The following is an 18,305-nucleotide window of genomic DNA, read 5'->3' on the forward strand; positions in this document are numbered from 1 at the left end:
CTGGTTAACACTACAGAGCACTAACGATGGGGGCAATGCCCAGCCCACAGTGGACCAGGCTCTGGTTAACACTACAGAGCACTAACGATGGGGGCAATGCCCAGACCAGTGGAACAGGCTCTGGTTAACACTACAGAGCACTAACGATGGGGGCAATGCCCAGCCCAGTGGACCAGGCTCTGGTTAACACTACAGAGCACTAACGATGGGGGCAATGCCCAGCCCAGTGGACCAGGCTCTGGTTAACACTACAGAGCACTAACGATGGGGGCAATGCTCAGCCCAGTGGACCAGGCTCTGGTTAACATTAGAGCACTAACAATGGGGGCTATTTTTAGCCCTCTCATCAAACCCACACAATGAGGATTGAGCTGGGGTCAGTAGAGCTAGAGACCCTACTATTGTCCATCAGTGTGTGCTAAAGAGAGACGACTCCCAGAGCTGTGGGGAGAGAGATTGGATGCCTCTAGCTGAACATTGTGAGTCACAAATTGCATCCTATTCCCTATATAGTGTACTACTTTTGATTCGTTAAAAAAATATGGTGCAATGTGCCTAGCTCTCTAATCAAATTCTCAACTCGTGAAGTTTCCCTTAGGTACAGATCTAGGATCAGCTTCCCCAACATTAACCATCAGTTGGAAAAAGGTTAAACTGACCCAAGATCAGTGTCTATGGGCAACCTCACCCTAAACTACTTGCCATTTCAAAACAAAATGGTGGTGTGTTGGGTAGTAGTATCGGCATGATGGGTAGTGCCAGCGTCATGGGTAGTACCAGCGTTTACCTTTTTCTTCTGCTCCTCTGAGGCTTTGATGATCCCGGGGTCTGATTTCCAGGACTTGCCAAAGTTGTAGAACAGACAGACACTGTTCAGGAGGAAAGGCAGGTGGACGGTGGCAAACGGGAGATGTACAGAGGAGTTAAGGAGGACGGTTGATTCGCTGAATGGTGACTACAGCTCTTAAAGGGATAGTTCACCCAAATAACACAATGATATATTGGTTTCACATCTTGTCAGGAGTCTGGACAAGGTCAGACAGAAAATGCTTTTTATATACTTCCACACTATGAGGTTGAATAATACTGTGAAAATGATGATAATGCCCTTATAGTGTAAGGGCTGTTTGAAAAGACTGAAACTTCAGCCTGCTTTGGTGGGATGGCGTTTTGGCCTGCCTGGTAACATCAAAAGGTGGTAACTTGGGCAATAGACCAATAAGAAAAAGAGTTCCACACCTCTTTGCCAATAACAGCTAGTTTTCAGTTTCCCCTACTCAGACTGCTCCCAGACAGTCCTAACAAAATTCTTGCTTGAGAAATTAATATTTGTTATGACGCTATCTATTCTTTTTGACATATTGTTTGAAAAACAATCAATCACAGTAAGGCACTTAATTGTTACACAGAAATGATTTGATACAAAGTTAAAAACGTCTGCATTGGACCTAGACGACTGTGCTGGCTCTGACTAGCCATAGTGACATCATCCAGACAGAGGGCGTGTCCCAAATGGCACCCTATTCTCTATGTAGTGCACTACTTCGACCAGAGTCCTATAGGAGTCCTATGGGCCCTGGTCTAAAGTAGTGCACTATAAAGGGAAAAGGGTGCCATTAGGGACGCAAAAAGACTCGCCCTCCGCCCACTCCAGCCTATGAGGAAAGCAGCTCAGTGGAAGCTTGACTCATACTCTCACCCAACCAGAGTCTCGAGTCTCTCAGACGCACGTCATCATTTGCACAGGAAATACAACAGAAGCAACGGAGTGAGTCTAACCAAAGGGAGTGGTCAGGCTTAACCCTAAAATGCCAATGTTGATCCATACAATCTCTTGTATCTAGAACCCAAGTTTACTCTTCACAGGGCCTGTAGTCATTTAATTAGGAACTACAAATGAAAAGAATCCCATAAACCTCCTTAGGAATTACAACTTCAGAATTGTATTTGCATAGAATGTATTCCTGTATTGAGGAAATGCCTACAAGGTCTACTGGCATTTCTCTGTGCATTTTAACCACACATGAACACACCTCCCACAGTGTGGAGTTAGAATGTGATTCCATACATGAGAGAAACATATCTGATTGACTGACTAAATCAACTTTAGATTATGGAGTTGGCTTGACGTCATTAATTATTGTGTCCACAAGAGCTGTTTCAAGTCTGTATGACCATCTAGTGTGTGTGTGTGTGTGTGGGGGGGGGGTTAGTGGGACACAAGGACATCTGTGGGCTGGTAATGTAAAGAAGGATTTCCTCAATTATAGTGGGGGTGGAGTGAAGTCACGGCATGACAAACAACTAGATTCCAGGAAGGAAACTCGGAGCCCTATGCCCCCCCCCCCCCCCCAGAGCCCTATGCCCCCCCCAGAGCCCCCCCCCCCCAGAGCCCTATGCCCCCCCCCCCCCCCCCCAGAGCCCTACATAGGAAATATGGTGCCATTTGGTTGTCAGCCATACTCCACAGCGCTTTCAGTCTCTAAAGGCTGAATGAGGTCATAGATCTGTATAATTATCACCAAAAGTCTGGATGCTTTAATTACCTCTTCCTCTGTAGGTCTATCTAGCTACTTCATGAGATAAACACTCCAAATTAACTACGTGGGGCTGCATCCCAAATGGAACCCTATTATTCCCCATATAGTGTAGAGGAACATAGTGAATTTCCATATAAAGTAGTGCACGATAAAGGGAACAGGGTGACACTTGGGATTCATGCATGGAAGTCCTTATTGCCTCACTAAATCAATGGGCCGTGATACTGTCGGCACGGAGCTGGTAATTCTTACAGTGATCGATGGAGATTCTCATATGGACGACGCTTCAATGTTTCCCTTGAGGCCTTGCTGTGTACGCTCTCCCCGTAGCAGCTATTAGTCTTTGGAATGGCTTAGGAGAAGGGGTATTACACAAGATGGTATTACACAAGATGGGTCAAACAAAAGGGTCACGCCAAGCATTTATGAAGCATGCTGATTTAAGGAGACTAATGGTGTTGACAGTGTCCATACAGCTCCGGGGTGAAATTTCTCCTAGGTACAGATCTAGGTACAGCTGTCCCTCCCACAATCCTAACCTTAACATGGAAAATTCAAAACTGACTCGAGATCAGCGTCTAGGGGCAACTTCCCCCTATACCTCTATACAGTGTGTTGCAGTCAGGGTGTCACTGAAATGTCTGTTTTTCCTCACCGCATCTCCTCTGACTGCAAGTCATCATGGCCTGGCTGAAGACTGAAGGTGCTCCTAAAAGAACACATCACAGGACCAGCTCAGTGGAGGAATCCATCTTGTCAGGCCACTAGAGACAACAATGACCAGATTCATGCTTGACTTCTACTCTCTCCCCCTCCCCCAGTCTCCTACTAATAGACTTCTACTCTCTCCCCCTCCCCCAGTCTCCTACTAATAGACTTCTACTCTCTCCCCCTCCCCCAGTCTCCTACTAATAGACTTCTACTCTCTCCCCCTCCCCCAGTCTCCTACTAATAGACTTCTACTCTCTCCCCCTCCCCCAGTCTCCTACTAATAGACTTCTACTCTCTCCCCCTCCCCCAGTCTCCTACTAATAGACTTCTACTCTCTCCCCCTCCCCCAGTCTCCTACTAATAGACTTCTACTCTCTCCCCCTCCTACTAATAGAGACTTCTACTCTCTCCCCCTCCCCCAGTCTCCTACTAATAGATAATTATCTCTCTCCCCCTCCCCCAGTCTCCTACTAATAGACTTCTACTCTCTCCTCCTCCCCCAGTCTCCTACTAATAGACTTCTACTCTCCCCCTCCCCCCCGTCTCCTACTAATAGATAATTATCTCTCCCCCTCCCCCAGTCTCCTACTAATAGACTTCTACTCTCTCCTCCTCCCCCAGTCTCCTACTAATAGACTTCTACTCTCTCCTCCTCCCCCAGTCTCCTACTAATAGACTTCTACTCTCTCCCCCTCCCCCAATCTCCTACTAATAGAGACTTATACTCTCTCCTCCTCCCCCAGTCTCCTACTAATAGACTTCTACTCTCTCCCCCTCCCCCCGTCTCCTACTAATAGATAATTATCTCTCCCCCTCCCCCAGTCTCCTACTAATAGACTTCTACTCTCTCCTCCTCCCCCAGTCTCCTACTAATAGACTTCTACTCTCTCCCCCTCCCCCAGTCTCCTACTAATAGAGACTTCTACTCTCTCCTCCTCCCCCAGTCTCCTACTAATAGACTTCTACTCTCTCCCCCTCCCCCCGTCTCCTACTAATAGATAATTATCTCTCCCCCTCCCCCAGTCTCCTACTAATAGACTTCTACTCTCTCCTCCTCCCCCAGTCTCCTACTAATAGATAATTATCTCTCTCCCCCTCCCCCAGTCTCCTACTAATAGATAATTATCTCTCTCCCCCTCCCCCAGTCTCCTACTAACAGAGACTTCTCCTCCTCCCCCAGTCTCCTACTAATAGAGACTTCTACTCTCTCCTCCTCCCCCAGTCTCCTACTAACAGAGACTTCTCCTCCTCCCCCAGTCTCCTACTAATAGAGACTTCTACTCTCTCCTCCTCCCCCAGTCTCCTACTAACAGAGACTTCTACTCTCTCCTCCTCCCCAGTCTCCTACTAATAGAGACTTCTACTCTCTCCTCCTCCCCCAGTCTCCTACTAACAGAGACTTCTCCTCCTCCCCCAGTCTCCTACTAATAGAGACTTCTACTCTCTCCTCCTCCCCCAGTCTCCTACTAACAGAGACTTCTCCTCCTCCCTCAGTCTCCTACTAATAGAGACTTCTACTCTCTCCCCCTTCCCCAGTCTCCTACTAATAGAGACTTCTACTCTCCCCCTCCCCCAGTCTCCTACTAACAGAGACTTCTCCTCCTCCCCCAGTCTCCTACTAATAGAGACTTCTACTCTCTCCCCCTCCCCCAGTCTCCTACTAATAGAGACTTCTACTCTCTCCCCCTTCCCCAGTCTCCTACTAATAGAGACTTCTACTCTCTCCCCCTCCCCCAGTCTCCTACTAATAGAGACTTCTACTCTCTCCCCCTCCCCCAGTCTCCTACTAATAGAGACTTCTCCTCTCTCCCCCTCCCCCAGTCTCCTACTAATAGAGACTTCTACTCTCTCCCCCTCCCCCAGTCTCCTACTAATAGAGACTTCTACTCTCTCCCCCTCCCCCAGTCTCCTACTAATAGAGACTTCTTCTCTCTCCCCCTCCCCCAGTCTCCTACTAATAGAGACATCTACTCTCTCCTCCTCCCCCAGTCTCCTACTAATAGAGACATCTACTCTCTCCTCCTCCCCCAGTCTCCTACTAATATAGACTTCTACTCTCTCCTCCTCCCCCAGTCTCCTACTAGAGACTTCTACTCTCTCCTCCTCCCCCCGTCTCCTACTAATAGACTTCTACTCTCTCCCCCTCCCCCAGTCTCCTACTAATAGACTTCTACTCTCTCCCCCTCCCCCAGTCTCCTACTAATATAGACTTCTACTCTCTCCTCCTCCCCCAGTCTCCTACTAATAGAGACTTCTACTCTCTCCTCCTCCCCCCGTCTCCTACTAATAGACTTCTACTCTCTCCCCCAGTCTCCTACTAATAGAGACTTCTACTCTCTCCCCCTCCCCCAGTCTCCTACTAATAGAGACTTCTACTCTCCTCCTCCCCCAGTCTCCTACTATTTCAGTAACAATAAAACTGTGTGGGTGACCCAGTACTTGTAACTACTTTAAGGAGAAAAGCGTTTCTCCTTTGAGTCCCATGTAGAAGAAAATGCGTGCTGGGGCTGAAAAGACAACCGTTTGGGGCTCCGCCAATGACACTTGATCTGATTTCAACTGCAGGTTCTGAAGGATAACCAGTCTGCAGTAGCAGACTTTGAAAACCAGGCGGAGACAGAGCCAGAGATACCAGGCCCACACCTGGAAGTCAATGCAGACACAAAGCCTAGACAAAAGCCAAGCCGCCTCCACTGATTACTATTGCAGAGACGTCGCATGGCTGCCTCACAACCACCACAAAACTACCACCGCACAACCACCACCGCACAACCGCCACAAAACCACCGCACAACTGCCACAAAACTACCGCACAACCGCCACAAAACTACCGCACAGCCACCACAAAACTACCGCACAACCACCACAAAACTACCGCACAACCACCACAAAACTACCGCACAACCGCGGCTGTATCAGATTCAACCCAGATCACAACAATCATAGACATTGAGACTACATGTGACCAAATGGGTACGGACCTCGGTCTACTGCGCGAGCCAAGACTGTGTTAGCCTGCTGAGCTACAGCCAAGGCATTAACTCAGAGAGCTAACGCGAGTCTTCAGGTCTCAGGCAAGGTTACCACCTCAGTTACATAACATCCACCTCCCAAAGAGGCACAGTTGGAATGGAGTGGGGGACTGCTTGAGTTTGTGAACACTCCGGGGTGGAGTTTGCCCGAGGTACAGATCTAGGATCAGCTTCCCCTCCCCCAATCTTAACCATTAGTGGGGAAAATGCTAAACTGACCCAAGATCAGCGTCTAGCATCAACTTCACCCTCCTCCGTTTAGGAATCCAGTCATCCCTTGCTGTAGCCGTCTACTGTTCTGAGCTGCCAGTTTTCACTACACAATGAGTTACAGGCTACTGTTAACAGTGACTATGTGGACGTAGATATTCTTTGGATAGAACAGCCCTACAACAAAGAGATAAGAGGCATAGAAGAGGACATCTCAATGGGAGATTGGCTGTTGGGCAAGAGGTGAGACTGGAAAAACCTGACTATTAACTCTCAAAGCTGCGTCACACAAGAGAGGACCTGTGCACAGGTGTGAATTTCACCTACACTCATAGTGGTGGTTTTTATGTGAACTGTCACAGGTCAACGTTCCCATGAAAGACTAATTCTAACCAGAGGGAAACCAGTAACAAGACAGCCCCTGTTGAAAAAGCAGGAGAGGTTACAAGCGATTGACCGAGAGGTAGACGGGGAGCAGAGCAGCAGATCCAAGGAAACAAGCAACATCATGCAGATGAAATGGATTGAAGAAACACTCCCATCAGCAGTCAAATGAGGCAGATAAGAGACCAACCCTCCGGACTTTAAATTGGGCATTTAGCAGTTCCAGACCCGGTAAGGGAATTTTCCATTCCCAAAAAGCGACTGGAGGAGCCATCTTGAGCTACAGAAACACATTGATCCCACGAGTCGCTTCATCGGGTCTGACCCAGTCAGCTGTGCTGCACACTCAACACAGTGTTCTTAACACACAGTATTCATTAAAGACTGCATCCACACAGAGCTGAAAGCACACCGAGTTCCGTGATACAACCTCTTATCTGGACACTGGACTATTCATATGCAAAGAGCCTGGCTTTATACAGGATGCATGAAACCTCCTCAACCCAGAGCACCCAGGACAATAGTTTCCCTCGCCTCTCACCGTCCGCCCGTGATTCAGTGCAGTTTGCAGGGGAAGTGAACTATATGGGAATAGTTCTAGATGTCTGAGAAATTAGACTGCAATGTAACTTCACAAGCCTCTGAAAAGGATCCGGGGGGGGGGGGGCATGATATGACTTTTTGATCCAAGTTACTACAGAAATTGTCCGGCCTCTTGTCACAATCAACAAACTCAAATCAACCAGTATGGTTGCATCACAAGTTCCTTCAGACGCAAACACAATGGTGTGTAGCATATAGAAATAATGAGTCTGCCAACTGAAACATTTGCATTTTCTAGTGGGCCAGAAGTTTACACAATAGTAAAGAGCCCTCGAGGGTGTTATGATGCTCTCTGCACTGTAGACTGAGAGGCAGGCCAATGCTCTTTAGCTGGCCTCACACTCCAGTGCACTGTGGGTAATCATGACCAGAGGGGTTCCAGATGGAAGAAGGGAAAGCCCATCTGTCTGTTTGGAATAGGCTGCAGTTTGACTGACACTCTAATCGACCAATAGCTGCAGGGGAGATATTCATACACTTTTGCTCTCAGTCAAAACCCATCATTACCCAGAAGTCACCTCCCTCCTTGATGAAAAAATTGATTGTTAGGAGGTGAATATTGACACACACAGCTGTCTTGCCAGGTGGCGCTGTGAACGAAAGGCCCTTGTACAGCACAGCAGCTTACTGTATATCATGGTTGGAATGAGAATGAAACCAGGAGACTCTTATTGTAAAGGATATCAATCCAGAACCAGTAGAACCAGGTCACGTACATCCAGAACTTGGTTGCCAGGTAGATTCCCAGGGGCAGGGCGCTGTGCATGGAGTGGTCAAAGAAAGACCTGAGGAGGCGGGAGAGAGAGAGAGAGAGAGGGGCAATCACTGTTAGAACTCAGCAGTAGAAAACATCAAATCTCACAGTCCACAAACCCTCAGAGCTACATATCAAAGTCAACCAGATAGAGAAATAAACCCAGCCCTAACCTGCTGGGATGTCTCAGGTTTAGAGAGAAATAAACCCAGTCCTAACCTGCTGGGATGTCTCAGGTTTACAGAGAAATAAACCCAGCCCTAACCTGCTGGGATGTCTCAGGTTTACAGAGAAATAAACCCAGCCCTAACCTGCTGGGATGTCTCAGGTTTAGAGAGAAATAAACCCAGTCCTAACCTGCTGGGATGTCTCAGGTTTACAGAGAAATAAACCCAGTCCTAACCTGCTGGGATGTCTCAGGTTTACAGAGAAATAAACCCAGCCCTAACCTGCTGGGATGTCTCAGGTTTACAGAGAAATAAACCCAGTCCTAACCTGCTGGGATGTCTCAGGTTTAGAGAGAAATAAACCCAGTCCTAACCTGCTGGGATGTCTCAGGTTTACAGAGAAATAAACCCAGCCCTAACCTGCTGAGATGTCTCAGGTTTAGAGAGAAATAAACCCAGCCCTAACCTGCTGGGATGTCTCAGGTTTACAGAGAAATAAACCCAGCCCTAACCTGCTGGGATGTCTCAGGTTTAGAGAGAAATAAACCCAGCCCTAACCTGCTGAGATGTCTCAGGTTTAGAGAGAAATAAACCCAGCCCTAACCTGCTGGGATGTCTCAGGTTTAGAGAGAAATAAACCCAGGCCTAACCTGCTGGGATGTCTCAGGTTTAGAGAGAAATAAACCCTAACCTGCTGAGATGTCTCAGGTTTAGAGAGAAATAAACCCTAACCTGCTGGTCTCAGGTTTAGAGAGAAATAAACCCAGCCCTAACCTGCTGGTCTCAGGTTTAGAGAGAAATAAACCCAGCCCTAACCTGCTGGTCTCAGGTTTAGAGAGAAATAAACCCAGCCCTAACCTGCTGGGATGTTTCAGGTTTAGAGAGAAATAAACCCAGCCCTAACCTGCTGGGATGTCTCAGGTTTACAGAGAAATAAACCCAGCCCTAACCTGCTGGGATGTCTCAGGTTTAGAGAGAAATAAACCCAGTCCTAACCTGCTGAGATGTCTCAGGTTTAGAGAGAAATAAACCCAGCCCTAACCTGCTGAGATGTCTCAGGTTTAGAGAGAAATAAACCCAGCCCTAACCTGCTGGGATGTCTCAGGTTTAGAGAGAAATAAACCCAGCCCTAACCTGCTGAGATGTCTCAGGTTTACAGAGAAATAAACCCAGCCCTAACCTGCTGACAGCTCAACAGGGCTACATTGATAGCAACAGATACTGTCAAAGGTGTGTGTGTGTGTGTGACGTACTTGGAGAGGAACTGCACAGTGACCCACACGCCACAGTACATGAGGCCCTTGAGGAGCCAGGAGTCGATGTCCAGGTCAGCGATGAAGCCCACCAGCCAGATCACCAGGAAGGGGGTCCCCAACATGATCTTCTGTCTGAACTCCTGGGAGAGGACCAGAGATGGAGGGAAGGAGGAGAGGAAGAGGAGGAGGAGAGGTTAAACAGGAAGGCAGGGATGCACTGTAGACTGTGTCACCTTATTACATAAACGATAGTGTCAAATCTCATTTTATTTGTCACGTGCCGAATACAACAGGTAACTAGTGGGTGACTAGCGTCATAGCTCGGCTGGGTGACTAGCGTCATAGCTCGGCTGGGTGACTAGCGTCATAGCTCGGCTGGGTGACTAGCGTCATAGCGTGGCTGGGTGACTAGCGTCATAGCTCGGCTGGGTGACTAGCGTCATAGCTCGGCTGGGTGACTAGCGTCATAGCTCGGCTGGGTGACTAGCGTCATAGCTCGGCTGGGTGACTAGCGTCATAGCTCGGCTGGGTGACTAGCGTCATAGCTCGGCTGGGTGACTAGCGTCATAGCTCGGCTGGGTGACTAGCGTCATAGCTCGGCTGGGTGACTAGCGTCATAGCTCGGCTGGGTGACTAGCGTCATAGCTCGGCTGGGTGACTAGCGTCATAGCTCGGCTGGGTGACTAGCGTCATAGCTCGGCTGGGTGACTAGCGTCATAGCTCGGCTGGGTGACTAGCGTCATAGCGTGGCTGGGTGACTAGCGTCATAGCGTGGCTGGGTGACTAGCGTCATAGCGTGGCTGGGTGACTAGCGTCATAGCGTGGCTGGGTGACTAGCGTCATAGCGTGGCTGGGTGACTAGCGTCATAGCGTGGCTGGGTGACTAGCGTCATAGCGTGGCTGGGTGACTAGCGTTATAGCGTGGCTGGGTGACTAGCGTCATAGCGTGGCTGGGTGACTAGCGTCATAGCGTGGCTGGGTGACTAGCGTCATAGCGTGGCTGGGTGACTAGCGTCATAGCGTGGCTGGGTGACTAGCGTCATAGCGTGGCTGGGTGACTAGCGTCATAGCGTGGCTGGGTGACTAGCGTCATAGCGTGGCTGGGTGACTAGTGTCATAGTGTGACAGTAGCTAATGGGGCCTCTCTATGGAGTGCCATCTAAAGATGTACCTTGACAACCTACACAATCCAGTGCGACAGCGTATGAATTTGAAAGACAACAGAAATGCAAAGTCAAGAAGCAAAACTTTGAAAAACACAAGATATAAGCGTAACTAATTGGTGCTATGTGCTCTTCCTGTCCCAACGAGCAGGGGTGGTTAGATCACTTGACTTGGAGAGACTGAGTAGGGCTCTGGGGTGAAGTACAGATCTAGGATCAGCTTCCATTCCCCCAAACCCAACCTTAACTATTAGTGGAGAAAATGCTGATCTGACCCAAGTTCACCGTCTAGGGGCAAATTCACCTTTCATTAGGGTCTTGACACAATCCTCAGGTCTGTCCGTGCAGACAAACAGCTGGATTCCTCAGACTCCAAGAAATCACTACCTTGGATGGTCAATTACTTCAAGACATAGAGGACAGGGAAGGTCTGAATAGAGTGTTAGCTTTGGTCTGTCTGTCTCACGTCAACAACAGGGCAGCAACTAGGCCTGAAGGTGCTCTTTTTAGGGTCTGGGATTGCTGGCCGGAAAGACAGGTGGCAGAAGGCTTTTTAGAGACAGAGTGGGACAATGGTGGAGTTACACATAGCCTTGCATGCTTACGCGAATAAGTGTATGTGTGTGTGTCTGAGTGAGTGCGTTAGTCTCCTCCCTGATCTCTACCTTGTCCATCTTCAGCTTCTTCAGGTAGCCAGGACTGTCGTAACCCTTGGCCTGCCGAGCCTCCTGTAAATGGTTGACCATCCACACGTTTTTCCTCTGCTTGGCCAGGTCCAGCGGCGTCTCACCCTGGAAGAATACAAAGGAATACAGCCAGAGGATCACCACGGTAACAACCAGCTAATCACCACGGTAACAATCCAACACAGAGAGAGCCTGATTCAGACAGCTAGGTAGTACCAGATCATAGGACATCTGAGGACACAGAAACAAAGGATGGACACTAAACAGTGGGATAGGAGAAAGGATGGACACTAAACAGTAGGATAGGAGAAAGGATGGACACTAAACAGTAGGATAGGAGAAAGGATGGACACTAAACAGTAGGATAGGAGAAAGGATGGACACTAAACAGTAGGATAGGAGAAAGGATGGACACTAAACAGTAGGATAGGAGAAAGGATGGACACTAAACAGTAGGATAGGAGAAAGGATGGACACTAAACAGTGGGATAGGAGCAAGACCATAGGATGGACACTAAACACTGGTGGTGATCTGGGTATTCTAATTGGCCACCCTGGATAATAATGCTTCACCTTTCAAGTTCTGTCAAGACAACTATTAAAGGGTAACCAGATACAGGACAGCTATTAAAGGTAACCAGATACAGGACAGTTACACTTTTATAACAAGATACAGGACAACTATTAAAAGGTAACCAGATACAGGACAGCTATTAAAGGAAACCAGATACAAGCATGTGCTACAGGTCAGAGGTTAGTAGGAGACATTTGGGCCTTCAGTAACATACCTTGGCTCTGGAGTGACATTTCTCAGTAGGTACAGATCTAGGATCAGCTTCTCCTCCCTCAATCCTAAACTTAACAATTAGGGGGGAGATACAAAGCTGGCCCAAGATCAGCTGCACAGCCCCCTCACCTTGATGTTCTGTGCGTCCACATTGGAGTTGGAGTCCAGCAGCAGGGTGATGACTGTAGTGTTGCCGGCCAGCACGGCCCAGTGCAGAGCCGTGTTTTTGTGGTACTTGTCACCCAGGTTGACCGACACGTTGAAGGTCAGCAGTAGCCGGGTGGGGTCCACGCTGTTAGGACGGGACAAAGTTCAAAGTTCATGTGCAAAGCCTTTATGGTTTATTTATGAGAGTCACCGGGTCATAGTTTAATGTGCTCTAATTAACGACACAGTTGAAGTTTAGTGGCTATTTAAGTATTAGCCCACTGCACATTCTTCTTTGTGCTTTTAGTATCAGTCTCTTATCTGTCTATTATCCATTTCTAAATGTTGAGCATCTAGATGGGCATTCCATTTCTAAATGTTGAGTATCTAGATGGGCATTCCATTTCTAAATGTTGAGCATCTAGATGGGCATTCCATTTCTAAATGTTGCGTATCTAGATGGGCATTCCATTTCTAAATGTTGCGTATCTAGATGGGCATTCCATTTCTAAATGTTGAGCATCTAGATGGGCATTCCATTTCTAAATGTTGAGCATCTAGATGGGCATTCCATTTCTAAATGTTGAGCATCTAGATGGGCATTCCATTTCTAAATGTTGCGTATCTAGATGGGCATTCCATTTCTAAATGTTGAGCATCTAGATGGGCATTCCATTTCTAAATGTTGCGTATCTAGATGGGCATTCCATTTCTAAATGTTGAGTATCTAGATGGGCATTCCATTTCTAAATGTTGAGCATCTAGATGGGCATTCCATTTCTAAATGTTGCGTATCTAGATGGGCATTCCATTTCTAAATGTTGAGTATCTAGATGGGCATTCCATTTCTAAATGTTGAGCATCTAGATGGGCATTCCATTTCTAAATGTTGCGTATCTAGATGGGCATTCCATTTCTAAATGTTGAGCATCTAGATGGGCATTCCATTTCTAAATGTTGAGCATCTAGATGGGCATTCCATTTCTAAATGTTGAGCATCTAGATGGGCATTCCATTTCTAAATGTTGCGTATCTAGATGGGCATTCCATTTCTAAATGTTGAGCATCTAGATGGGCATTCCATTTCTAAATGTTGAGTATCTAGATGGGCATTCCATTTCTAAATGTTGAGCATCTAGATGGGCATTCCATTTCTAAATGTTGAGCATCTAGATGGGCATTCCATTTCTAAATGTTGAGCATCTAGATGGGCATTCCATTTCTAAATGTTGAGCATCTAGATGGGCATTCCATTTCTAAATGTTGAGCATCTAGATGGGCATTCCATTTCTAAATGTTGAGCATCTAGATGGGCATTCCATTTCTAAATGTTGAGCATCTAGATGGGCATTCCATTTCTAAATGTTGCGTATCTAGATGGGCATTCCATTTCTAAATGTTGAGTATCTAGATGGGCATTCCATTTCTAAATGTTGCGTATCTAGATGGGCATTCCATTTCTAAATGTTGAGTATCTAGATGGGCATTCCATTTCTAAATGTTGAGCATCTAGATGGGCATTCCATTTCTAAATGTTGCGTATCTAGATGGGCATTCCATTTCTAAATGTTGAGTATCTAGATGGGCATTCCATTTCTAAATGTTGTGTATCTAGATGGGCATTCCATTTCTAAATGTTGAGCATCTAGATGGGCATTCCATTTCTAAATGTTGAGCATCTAGATGGGCATTCCATTTCTAAATGTTGCGTATCTAGATGGGCATTTCATTTCTAAATGTTGCGTATCTAGATGGGCATTCCATTTCTAAATGTTGAGCATCTAGATGGGCATTCCATTTCTGAATGTTGAGCATCTAGATGGGCATTCCATTTCTAAATGTTGAGCATCTAGATGGGCATTCCATTTCTGAATGTTGAGCATCTAGATGGGCATTCCATTTCTAAATGTTGAGTATCTAGATGGGCATTCCATTTCTAAATGTTGAGCATCTAGATGGGCATTCCATTTCTAAAGGTTGAGCATCTAGATGGGCATTCCATTTCTAAATGTTGAGCATCTAGATGGGCATTCCATTTCTAAATGTTGTGTATCTAGATGGGCATTCCATTTCTAAATGTTGAGCATCTAGATGGGCATTCCATTTCTAAATGTTGAGCATCTAGATGGGCATTCCATTTCTAAATGTTGTGTATCTAGATGGGCATTCCATTTCTAAATGTTGAGCATCTAGATGGGCATTCCATTTCTAAATGTTGAGCATCTAGATGGGCATTCCATTTCTAAATGTTGAGTATCTAGATGGGCATTCCATTTCTAAATGTTGAGCATCTAGATGGGCATTCCATTTCTAAATGTTGAGCATCTAGATGGGCATTCCATTTCTAAATGTTGTGTATCTAGATGGGCATTCCATTTCTAAATGTTGAGTATCTAGATGGGCATTCCATTTCTAAATGTTGTGTATCTAGATGGGCATTCCATTTCTAAATGGGCATGGATTTCAGTTTGTGTGACTGCTGTGTGTGTTTAAATTAACTTGTTGTATCAGGGCTAGATGGGGCAAGGCTAGGACGTATGTAGGATATGGGTGAACGCATGGCACACACAGAGACACACACCTGTGTGTCCTGTAAGCTGCCCACATCAAGGGAGTCATTCCATTCTGATCCATCATGTCCACATCCTATAGGAGGAGAGGGAGAAAGAGCACAGTCACAAACCCCCAATAAACAGAGAGAAGACCGACACTGTGCATCTTTGAAGATGTTTGAGGTACTGAACAGATCCAGGAAAAACCTGGCAGGGCTGACAATGTGGAATGCAGGTGTCGAAAACTAATGAAACAACACCCCCTGGTGGTGGAAAATTAATGAAACGCCCCCTGGTGGTGGAAAACTAATGAAACTGGTGGTGGAAAACTAATGACAACGCCCCCAGGTGGTGGAAAACGAATGAAACAACGCCCCCAGGTGGTGGAAAACGAATGAAACAACGCCCCCTGGTGGTGGAAAACGAATGAAACAACGCCCCCTGGTGGCCGACAGCAACTCCTGTACTTTGAATAAGCGAGAAAAGCTTTAAAATAAAAAACTGTTTCAGTTCTGGTGCGATCAGAATAAATATAACACACGGGTGACGTCATAGTAAATCTAATGGACGCACGCTGCCTAACCCCTAATCTTGTAGAGATCTGAGAGGATTTCAGAGGTTTAAGAAATATGGTAATATCTCCACAATGCCCTCTAATAGGCTAAGCAGAATTTTCACAATATTGCTTACACCTATCAAAGCCTCTCAGATCTACACAAGTACACAGGAAGTAGGGGTTAGGGGCTAATTTGCAATTGGGACGTACCTGTCCCTTGGCGATGAGGTAGGCCACGATGGAGGTGTGTCCGAACTGGGCAGCCAGGTGGACACAGCTGCAGCCCTCTCCGTCGATGAGCGAGGGGTCGGACCCGTACTTCAGCAGCTGCACCACCATGGAGAGGTGGCCCTGTCTGTGGACACACACAACATGATTATGTTGATGAGCACAAGAACTAACTGGTATTGCATGATATTAGCATTTAGACATGTTTCTGGATTTCGTTTTGTTTAAAGGATCAATCTAACTTTCATCTGCAGCACAGAAGAAACTAGCCACCCCCCCTTAATAACACCCCATTATTAACAGCAGGAATGGACATGACAGACTGCACCAATAATAACTAAATGTAAAGTCTCTGGGGGTTTTGTAGATAGGAAACGGTTTGAATCCCCGAGCTGACTAGGTGAAGTCTGTCGATGTGCCCTTGAGCAAGGCACCCTAAATGCTCCTGTAAGTCGCTCTGGATAAGAGTGTCTGCTAAATGACTACAATATAATATAAATGAAACGTAGATATCACATCCAATTGAGAGATGGTTTAATAAGAAGATTGATGCACTAGATACTTAACCAAACACAATCCTCAACAACATTGTAATTAAGTCCTTATATTCACAATACTAAACATAAACCGCATATAGAAAGTGTCAGTGATCCGACAGATGGGCTCCACTCCTATCTACTGTGAAAGGTCACTAGCAGGGAGGGGAGGGCTGCTGACAAAGCCGTGAGGCCTGGCTAGGTATGGGGCCCCCGGCTAGGAATGGTGGCCCCCTGCTGATCATATGAATAATGCAGTAGAGAGCTCTCTGACAGGGGTGAGGACAGGCAGTACTGGGACATACAACCCTGAAGGTCTCGTGTGACTCCGGGGGAAAAGGACTTCAGCAGAAACACGCCCTATGACACCGACACAGGGGAAAGGAGAGTCCACTGGAAACAACACCTCTACTTCATACAGTATATAACCTTTCACCTTTCCCTCTAGGTGGGCATGTCTACAGATCAACATATCCAACAGGACCTAATGTTTTGGTCCTGGAAAGCAGACTGAACCAGAGTCTGTTAATGCCTCATCTATTGTTGTCACTCTTACCTTGTGGCCCAATGCAGTGGTGTGGAGTTGAGGTCACCTCCCAACTGGTCCACCATCGCCCCCTTTGATATGTAGTACCTACACACAGAGTCACAAATACATTCATCACTCACTTTGATATGTAGTACCTACACACAGCATCATAAATACATTCAGCACTCACTTTGATATGTAGTACCTACACAGAGTCACAAATACATTCATCACTCACTTTGATATGTAGTACCTACACACAGCGTCACAAATACATTCAGCACTCACTTTGATATGTAGTACCTACACACAGAGTCACAAATACATTCAGCACTCACTTTGATATGTAGTACCTACACACAGAGTCACAAATACATTCAGCACTCACTTTGATATGTAGTATCTACACACAGCGACAGCGTCACAAATACATTCATCACTCACTCAACTGCAGGTGGTGAAAAGATGAGATTGTTGATGCAGTGAGATAAAACAGATGAACTAATTTAGTTTTACTGCCTCAGGATCTCCAGGAATATGACGTATTAAGAGGATCCTTCCAGTGGAACGGATGGCTCAGACCTACGCAGACATCCAGGATCTCCAGGAATATGACGTATTAAGAGGATCCTTCCAGTGGAACGGATGGCTCAGACCTACGCAGACATCCAGGATCTCCAGGAATATGACGTATTAAGAGGATCCTTCCAGTGGAACGGATGGCTCAGACCTACGCAGACATCCAGGATCTTGTTCTCTCCTTCCTGCTATGTTGTATTAGAATGGTTTGGGATTCTGTTCTTATACAGAGACCATGGTTCTGACAGCGTTTCTGTGCAGCAGGACGTCCCTCTGCAGCAGGACGTCCCTCTGCAGCAGGACGTCCCTCTGCACCACAATGGTAAAGACAGCACAGTAGGTTGGCTGTATTCACTCACACCTGGGTTCTCTTCACTAGGGACCAAACAGAAGCTAACAGGGAGGGACTAACTGAACTAGTCCAATAAGAAACTCGTTTTCTGGTGCTAAATGTTTGTACTAATGTATAGGACCAATGCCAGCCTTTGTCCTGTGTGAGTATGAGAGTCTCCATCACACCGACAGCGTCATGGTGCAAAACGGTACACAGGATCACATCTGGATATGTGTGCAACAAAGGTTCAACATTCACCTTCTGCTACCATTTCTGTCACGCCGTCTCTACACATACAATGTGATGGATACCTTTATAAATCCAACGTATGCACCACACAGAACACACTGCAACTGCAGGGTTCCGGGACTATGTCCTGTGTGAGTATGTGTGTTTAGGGTTCTAGGACTACGTCCTGTGTGAGTGTGTGTGTTTAGGGTTCTAGGACTACGTCCTGTGTGAGTATGTGAGTTTAGGGTTCTAGGACAGTATGCTTGCATGAGTTCCAGTCTGACTGGGAAATCCCTCTGATAAGAAACATCCCACAGGAG

At 46.7% G+C, this 18,305-nt stretch overlaps 1 protein-coding gene across 1 annotated transcript in view; it reads right to left on the reverse strand.

The window, feature by feature from the left end:
- zdhhc17 (zinc finger DHHC-type palmitoyltransferase 17) overlaps positions 1-18,305 on the reverse strand; it is a 49,464-nt gene that overhangs the window by 9,606 nt on the left and 21,553 nt on the right. Inside the window, exons 4-11 of the mRNA XM_071332074.1 lie at positions 16,869-16,946; positions 15,759-15,903; positions 15,022-15,086; positions 12,423-12,585; positions 11,486-11,611; positions 9,655-9,797; positions 8,165-8,265; positions 788-912 (exon numbers count right to left, since the gene is read on the reverse strand). Coding sequence (XP_071188175.1) covers positions 788-912; positions 8,165-8,265; positions 9,655-9,797; positions 11,486-11,611; positions 12,423-12,585; positions 15,022-15,086; positions 15,759-15,903; positions 16,869-16,946 — 946 coding nt within the window. The remainder of the gene's footprint in view (positions 1-787; positions 913-8,164; positions 8,266-9,654; positions 9,798-11,485; positions 11,612-12,422; positions 12,586-15,021; positions 15,087-15,758; positions 15,904-16,868; positions 16,947-18,305) is intronic.

Source organism: Salvelinus alpinus, chromosome 11 (assembly GCF_045679555.1).
Source record: "Salvelinus alpinus chromosome 11, SLU_Salpinus.1, whole genome shotgun sequence".
NCBI lineage: Eukaryota > Metazoa > Chordata > Actinopteri > Salmoniformes > Salmonidae > Salvelinus > Salvelinus alpinus.